The sequence below is a fragment of the Microplitis mediator genome, chromosome 6 (assembly GCF_029852145.1).
Source record: "Microplitis mediator isolate UGA2020A chromosome 6, iyMicMedi2.1, whole genome shotgun sequence".
Lineage (NCBI taxonomy): Eukaryota > Metazoa > Arthropoda > Insecta > Hymenoptera > Braconidae > Microplitis > Microplitis mediator.
This window is the reverse complement of record NC_079974.1, coordinates 2,027,555-2,036,691: the sequence shown is the minus strand read 5'-3', so window position 1 is coordinate 2,036,691 and position 9,137 is coordinate 2,027,555. Positions and strand designations below refer to the sequence as shown.

Genomic DNA, 9,137 nt, shown 5'->3' with positions numbered 1-9,137 from the left:
GTCAATAAATTTTATTTTTTAAATTTCTTCTCTATCGACTTCGAGTTACCATACCCCAGACATGATGACTGCAAATAGTTGTCAACTTTACGGAAATTTAAATCTGCAGCCGTAAATGGATGACAAGTTGCCAGTAAAGTTGAAAAGTTGGATTTGCAATGAATTTTCTGCCAATTTGCGCTGTAGCACTCATATTGTAGTCATATTTAATATGAAAAGTTGACGTGCATTTGCCGTCAATTTTCTGCTAATTTGCGCTGTAGCACTCATATTGTAGTCATATTTAATATGAAAAGTTGACGTACATTTGCCGTCAATTTTCTGCCAATTTGCGCTGTAGCACTCATATTTTAGTCATATTTGATATAAAAAGTTGACGTACATTTGCCGTCAATTTTCTGCCAATTTGCGCTGTAGCACTCATATTGTAGTCATATTTAATATGAAAAGTTGACGTATATTTGCCGTCAATTTGAAAGGTAGTGAGCGTCTATCAGGCGCTGACCCTAATAGCCATTTTAACTTGAAATTGACAGTAATTTGACACTAAAATTGCCTGAAATTTGCAGACAATTTGACAGCAAAAGTTGGAAAGAAAAATTTACGGTTAATTTTTCTTTCGTTTTTTTTTTTAAAACACTGTGAAATAAACTTCTTACTTTTTAAACATCTATTGTGGTATACCTAGATTCCCATGGAGGAACTCGGATTTTTTTGTAAAAAATTAATACAAAAATCTGGGTTTCTACATAATTAATTTCTATAGAATCCGGGGTATCTGAATTTCTATGTCTATTGTCTATTGACACGCATATATGAATAAAAAATAGATTAATTTTCTATCGGCAGGATAGTTTTAAAAAATTGATTAATTGATGCTCTTTATATCAGCCCGTGTAAAAAAATTTTTATTCATAATGAATTTAGATCTAAATTTCATCACGAAATTCAGATCGTGACACAAATATGACTTTCATCATGAATTTGTATCAACAATTTCAATCACGAAAAAATTATGACTCAGTCAAATTTTTACCCAAGTGATCCGAAGTTCATTCACTAAATTAATTTTACAATCGAAACTGATTTACGATAATCGAGTACTTGATAAAAGAAATTTATTGGTAATTTCTGAGTCGATAAATTTGACAAAAGGTTTAATTCAGTAAAAATTCAGTCAAGTTTCTATCGAAGTCATCCCAGTCCAATTCAAAGACATAATAATAAATTTTTAGAAGTGATACGGGTTTACTAGACGAAAAATTGTGAGAGCAAATTCATGATGAAAGTCATATTTGTGTCACGATCTGAGTTTCGTTATGAAATTCAGATCTAAATTCATTAGGAACAAAAATTTTTTTTACACGGGAGTAGTCGGAATGAGATATTGATTTGTTAATTAACTCAAGGTGGATTATTTATTTTTATAAACTACAAATAATTTTAATAAAACACTAAATTAGGAATCGTACAAAAGTATTACACTCCAGGAAAGTTCGTGAAAACACACACGCTTTTGATGGTATTGCACGACTCATAATGCGAAGCATTAGAGAGTGATTTACGATCGAAATTTTTGTATTAATTGCGTGACGCTTTTTGTTAATTTTCCTAATTTCTAATCCATGCTAGATTCCCTTATGAATTTAGTATGATGTGGATTCCTATGGGAAACCCATGGTTCCCTACATGGATTCATGCAGTCCTATATTAATTCCTAAGGTTTCTTGCATAAATTCATACTTTCCTATATGGATTCCTATGAGTTCTTATGCAATCCTAAATGGATTTTTTTGATAGGGTAAATTTTCACAGATCTATGTACTACCCTATCCAAAAATTCCCATAGAATCCATTCAACTGCGACAAAAACCGCATAGAAACCAATACAGTCTATAGGATTCTATGCGGGTTTTGTCGCAGTTGAGTGGATTCTATGGGAATTTTTTGATAGGGTACTCAGTTAATTTATCTGAGTCAGTAAATCATTATTTAAAAATAGTTATGTTTATTATTTAAATATAAGCTTATTTTCATGCTTTTCTTTCTATGGTTATGTTTTTAATATGGATGTTTATTTTCATGGTTTTTTTTCTGGTTCTGTTTATTAGATCTAAGTTTATTTTGCTCGATTTATTATACAGATGTTTATTTCTAGTGTTTCTTTGTTTTATTGTTATTTTATTGATGAGTTTAATACTTATAAATATATTTATTAGTTCATTTATTTTTAAAACGTTCTATTTTTCAGTTTGTATTTTGAATTATTGGTATATTTAATTATTCATTTATTTAACTATATTAAAATTTATTTGGTATATTTATAGTAATGCGTTTATTTATTTTCATATATTTATATATATAATATTTTATTTTAGGAAATTAATTTTTATACCCTTTCTATACGAATTGATTTTTTTTTTCGACAATTTATGACTTTTGTCTAAATAGATGTTTAAAAAGTAAGAAGTTTATTTCACAGTGTTTTCAAAAAGAGGCGAAGATTAATGACGGTGATAATATATCAAAGAACAATAGTTATTTCAAAAGTATAAAGTCATTGAAATATATTTAGAATGTTTCCTCTAATTAAATAAATGATTAAAAAATATATATATAATTTTAAAGATAACTAACGGAAATATTTAACGATTTATATATATTTATATTGGGCTACATGTTTGCTGCAAGTTGACGGAAATTTAATGCTGGAATTTGACTTCAAATTGACTGCAAGAAGTTAACGTACGCTATCGACTAATTGTTGGGGTGAAGGGGATGTAAAAACTAATTCTGTTTTTGAAATTGAAAAAAAAAAGAGCTGTTATTAATTTAAAAATTAGTTTATTTACGCAGAGGTCACAAAAATAAATTAATATGATGTTAATTTATGAGTGTGAATGTAGCAGACATCAGACAAATTTAAAATTATAAATAAACAGAGTAAATAATTTAAAAAATGATAATTATAAAAAATGCGCTCATTAATTTCGAAATTTTTTAAATGCGCACTTTTTAAAAATTTAATTTTATTAATTATTTACTTTATTTATTAATAATTTTAAATTTTTCTGATGTCTGCTACATTCACACTCATTGTTAACTTATGATCACAATATACCTAAAATTATCGCAACTGATAAAGTAGAGTTTAAAATATAATTTTTTTGTTTCTAATTATTTATTTAAGAAAAACATTAACTATTTTTTATTTAAACCAATAAATTAAAGCCAAATAAAAACAGTATTTTTGATTGGTCGCATTGATTATGGCTTTTTATAGTAATACAAAAATACTTTGCGTGGGAGGCCTCGAATTACAAAACTATGGTAGTCATCGAGCTTCGTGGACCAATCAAAATAATCCACGAAAATCCTCAAAAGAGTCAACGCGGCGGAATACGACATTCTATCAGTTATATATTTCGTTTTTAGAAAAAATAGTCAGTTGAATTGTTACCAAGTTGAAGTTTTTAAATAAAAATCGTATGGCAAAGAAAGTCATCATGCGAGCAGTAATTGGTAATTTCTTTTCTTTTTTTTTTTTTTTATTGTGTATTTTATTTTATTTCAATCAAGCCGGTTTTCAAATTTTACAACGAAAACAAAAATAGAACAATTGTCGAAATTACATATTTATTTATTTATTTACATTTTTGTTTTATATAAATGTAGTATGTTTATAATAATTTATTGTTATTGATTTTTTTAGGGTTGTTTGTACTAATTGCGAGTGCTAATTGTATGTACTCATCAACCTCAGATGTTGTTGAATTAACGCCCAATAATTTTGATAAATTAGTAACTAATAGTGATTACATATGGGTCGTAGAATTTTATGCGCCATGGTGTGGCCATTGTAAAAATTTAAAACCTGAATATGAAAAAGCTGCAAAAGCACTTAAGGTATTGTATACTGGGAAAAAAATGTATATTTTTAACCCCTGGTTAAGAAAAGTGATTACCCTGATTAAAAACAATGATTAAAAATGATTTCACACGTTAAATGTCCATAAGAGACAGGATTAGAAATGATTTGAAGGATTAAAAAGTATTTAAAATGATTAAAAAACAAATCATTTTAAATACTTTTTAATCAGGGTACAGAAGATTTTTAAAAATTTTAATGGTTTTTAATCTTTCTGAATTCTCAATAACAATAATGAAGTATTTGAAGTAATTAAAAAATTTTTTAGTGATTGAAAACTATTTGGAAGTATTCTAAAAAAATTGAGTACTTTCGAATTGTTCTTAATCTCTACGGAAATCAAAATTTCAATATCATTTGGCGATAAGAAAAAATTTTCAAGTATTTAAAAACGTCGATGATTTCAAATCGTTATAATCTTGCTATGAAATGAGATCCAGCTATTACTTGGTGACTTAAAACCCTTTTAAGTGGTTCCATGACAGCTGATCCCCAACAATTAGGTAACACGACTTAATCTCTCTGGACAAAATCTCCTTGGCTAAATCTCCCCACGATAAAATCTCCCTATGACAAAATCTCTCCAGGATAAAATTTCTAAAATTATTTTTATCAGTCCAATCCCTGGTGGCCATACTATCACTTCAAAGATTTGACGTTGAGTGATTTTGATTAACTCCACAGTAATTTTACGTCAAGTTCTTGCAATTGACGATGATGTCAAATTTGGGCTGGGAATTTTTCATTATGATTACATAGATTATTATAAGATCTCATTTATAGCGATCGTGTCCAACAGATTTTGTCCTGGAGAAATTTCGTATGGGGAGATATCATGGTGGAACCCGACAATTTATTACCTGACAATTTACCCCACAGACAACTGATTCCACAGACAATGTAAAATAATTAATTAGTAATTAATTACTATGACATGAGTAATTAAAATTCACTGTTATTAATATCAAAAGTTAAATTATGTAAATAAGTTGTTGATAAAAATCAATTGTCGATGGGATCAATTTTTAGGGATCACATGTTGTGGTATAAAATTGTTGGGATCAGTTGACGACACACTACTTAAAAGTATTCGGAAGTATTCACAAAAATTTAGCATTTTTTAATTTCTCTAAATATCTCCAGGAATCAAAATTTCAGAGTATTTAGCTATTAAAAAAAATATGGAAATTGTAATATTTTTTAATTCCTCCGAATTTCCATATACATGGAATTCATGATCCTGAAGTTAGCAGACAATCAACAATTTTCCAATTTTTTTTAACAATTTAACTAAAAAAAAAAAAAAAAAAAAAAAAAAAAAAACCAAAAATATGCACATGTAGAGAATTAAAAAAGCTACAGGTGCAATTTTTGTGATATTTTTTTTTTATAATTTATCGTTTTCAAAAAAATTTTAAAATTATTAAACGTCGGCAAAGTTCAGTATCATATGGAATTTAATTATTATTAAGTGATTGAAAAGTATTTAAGAGTGTTTAAAACAATTTTATATTTTCAAATCGTCCCAAGTTTTCGACCATTAAAAAATTCGAATATTAGTCATTAAAAATTATTGTGAAGTTTTGAGAAAATTGAATAACTTGAAATCTCCTCAAATTACTGAATAACGGGTGATTTAGATATTTTCAAAGAATTGAATGCTTAAAAATTATGAGTGCTTTAAGTTTATAAAAAAATTGAAAAGTATAAAAACTTTTTTTTTAATCTTTCCAAATCGCTTTTCTTAATCAGGGAGAAAAAATGATTGATTTAAGTATTTTAGTTACTTAAATAGTGCCCAGTAATTATTTTCTTCAGTCAAGTAAAATAATTACTCTATTTAAGTATTTTATTTTTTTGCTTAAGGGTAACAACTTGTGTGAAATTTTGAAAAAATTACTTTTGTTTTTTTGCATAGTTCGATAGTCGATACCTTCAAAAATAGCATACTAGCATTTCAAGTGCATATTTCGAATAGTTTTTTTGAGTTACAGCCATCTGAAGTTCGAGGGTCATGGTGGCTTATTGGAAGTCTTGTTTTTGATAAACTTTTAAGTTATTCATCTCAGATATTAATTTGCATAATTAAATAATAAAATTTGAATATTTAATAGTTTATAGAAGTAGCTCTCGAAAAAATTAATATATTTTATATTTTTATTAATGCCAATGAGAAATTTCATTTTGGTATAAAAACAACTTCTTTTCTTAGTGCAATAATTTTTTTCTGATTTATAATTATATCTTTCCTCAATTCTTTTTTTTTATTTAACCAAATAATTGCTTTGTTGAAGTTTTTAATTGTAATAAATTTGAGAAGGTAAGAACTAAATTGAATCAATATTTGCTTGCCTTAAGTAATTGATACTTCCAGAAATTTATTGCTAAAGTGAAGCAATAGTTTTCTTAAAATAAGAACTATCAATTTAAATATAGAAAAAAATAACTTATTTTGAGTATTTATGAAAACAAGAAATATAATTACTTAAATTTAATTTTCTCTTCTCTCACTGCAGGGTTGAAAATTATTTAATTAATAAAAATTACAATTATTATTTAAAAAAAAATTAATAATTGAAATGATTTGGATTATTAATTATTTTGAAAATGGGAAATAAAAGTCATTTTAATCGTTATTTAAAAAAAAAAATGGTTAATGTAAATTATATTAATTAATTATTTTATCCAAAATTGTTAATTGACACGATTTAAATGATAATTTTTGTCAAAAATGGTTAATTAAAAGTATTTTAATTAACCATTTTTGAAAAAATGTAAAATGAAAGTATTTCAATTTTAAATTTTTTGAAAAATGAGTAATTAAAATTATTTCAATTTTTAATTTTTTGAAAAATAAATTATTAAAATTATTTTAATTTTCAATTTTTTGAAAAATAAGTAATTAAAACTGTTTTAATTGTTAATTTTACAAAAAATGGATAATGAAAAGTATTTTAATTTTTAATAGTTTGGAAAATGGATAATTAAAAGTATTGTAATTTATTAGTTTTGAAAGGACGAATCGTTCAACTATTCATTATAATACAATATTTATTATTTAGTAGAAAAAGAAACACTTAATTTTTTTAGAAATCAATAATTAACATATAAAACATTTTTTAAATTAAGTTTTTTTTCATTTTTAAACAAATTTAAGAAATATATAGATATATATATATAATGGAATTACAGGTTTTTAAAACAAATGAACTCAGAGATAAGTCTTCCTCACGTTCTGTGGTGCAAATTTTTCAATCAAAAAAATTAAAATTGTGATTATTAAAAAAATGAATAATTCAAATGATTTGCATTATTAATTTTTCATTAAATGGATAATTATAAGTATTTTGATTTTTAATTAAAAAAAAAATGGATTAATGAAACTTCTTTTATTTTTCATTTCTCAAAAAATGGATAATGGAAAAGATTTAATCAATCCATTTCTCAAAAAATGGATAATGGAAAAGATTTAATTAATCCAATTCTCAAAGAATAGATAATGGAAAAGATTTAATTAATCCATTTCTTAAAAAATGGATAATGGAAAAAATTTAATTAATTCATTTTTTAAAAAATGGTAAATGTACGTTCTTTTAATTTTTAATTAAATAAAAAATGACTAATGTATCTTATCGTAATTTTTGAATTTGAAGAGAAATGGATAATTATTATCTGATCAAATACTAAATTATGAAAAAATTAATAATTAAAGTAATTTTAAATTGAACATTTAATTTTAATTTATCAATTATATCGAAAATGCATTTAAAAAAAAAATGCATTTTTTGCAACCCTGTCTCACTGTATAAAATATTTTAATTATTCAATAAACTCATTAAGAATGAACACAAAAATTATTAAAATTAAACAGGGTATTATAAAAGTTGGAGCCGTAGATGTAGATGAGCACAAATCATTTGGATCTAGATTTAGCATCGAAGGTTTCCCAACAATCAAAATATTTGGTGCCAATAAAAATAAGCCTGAAAGTTACAATGGAGCACGAACAGCGGACGGTATTGTGACTGAAGCTCTGAGAATTGCCAGTAAAAAAGCCAAAGAAGCGCTCGGTGGAAAATCGAGTGGTTCAGATTCAAAGGTAAGCAATTTAATGAAAAATTATTTGCATTCATTATCAAAAAATGAAAAGTTCAAGTTTTATAACCAGTGATTTTTCATTAGTCCAAAGATTCTAAGGATGTAGTTGAATTGACAGACGATAATTTCGATAAATTAGTTATGAACTCGGAAGACTTGTGGTTGGTTGAATTTTATGCGCCATGGTGTGGACACTGCAAAAATCTTGCCCCGATTTGGGCAAGCGCCGCTACCGAGCTGAAAGGAAAAGTTAAATTGGGTGCATTGGACGCTACAGTTAATACTGTTAAAAGTAGTCAGTATGAAATCAGAGGATATCCGACAATAAAAGTCTTCGCTCCCGGCAAAAAAGACTCTGATTCTGTTTCTGAATATGATGGCGGTCGTACTACAAGTGACATTGTCAATTGGGCACTTGATAAACTTGCAGAAAATGTTCCTGCTCCTGAAATACTTCAGATTACCAGTGAAAAGTCAATGAAAGAAGCATGCGATGAGAAACCATTATGTGTTATTTCGGTACTGCCTCATATTCTTGATTGTCAATCCAAGTGCAGAAATGATTATTTGGAAATACTCAGAGTTTTAGGAGAAAAATACAAGAAAAAAATGTGGGGGTAAGTATTTGAGCTTTAATTTTTTTTGCAAATTAGTTGGATCGAAAAACTAAATTTCATCAATTTTAGATGGGCATGGGCTGAAGCCGGAGCACAGCCAGAACTTGAGGAGGCCCTTGAAATTGGTGGATTTGGTTATCCAGCTTTGGCTGTTGTCAATGCTAAGAAAATGAAGTATTCACTTTTGAGAGGTAGCTTCTCAGAAGATGGTATTAATTCATTCTTGAGAGATCTTAGTTATGGTAGAGGAGGAACTGCTCCATTGAAAGGCGCCGAACTTCCTAAAATTCTTGAAACTGAAGCATGGGATGGTAAAGATGGCCAGCCTCCACAAGAAGAAGAAATAGATCTTAGTGATATTGACTTAAATGACAAAGATGAACTTTAAATTTTTAGACTGTAATCATCATTAAATATTCATCAATCGTTTAAAACTCTTCCATGTCATCTTAAAAGTTATACATCATTTTTTTATTCATTAACTGTAAATAAAT

The 9,137-nt window shown here is 26.6% G+C and overlaps 1 protein-coding gene across 1 annotated transcript; it reads left to right on the top strand.

Moving 5' to 3' along the window:
• The first annotated feature begins 3,358 nt into the window (after nt 1-3,358).
• LOC130670173 (protein disulfide-isomerase A6 homolog) lies at nt 3,359-9,137 on the top strand. The gene is made up of 5 exons (XM_057473414.1): nt 3,359-3,522; nt 3,713-3,906; nt 7,800-8,027; nt 8,111-8,643; nt 8,713-9,137. Exons 1-5 carry the CDS (start codon nt 3,489-3,491, stop codon nt 9,029-9,031), a joined length of 1,308 nt encoding a protein of 435 aa, XP_057329397.1. The 5' UTR covers nt 3,359-3,488; the 3' UTR covers nt 9,032-9,137.

Coding starts and splice junctions, on each gene's coding strand:
- LOC130670173 (XM_057473414.1), top strand. CDS start 3,489: ATGGCAAAGAAAGTCATCATGCGAGCAGTAATTG. Junction 8,028..8,110: donor CGAGTGGTTCAGATTCAAAG/GTAAGCAATTTA, acceptor ATTTTTCATTAG/TCCAAAGATTCTAAGGATGT. Junction 8,644..8,712: donor TACAAGAAAAAAATGTGGGG/GTAAGTATTTGA, acceptor CATCAATTTTAG/ATGGGCATGGGCTGAAGCCG.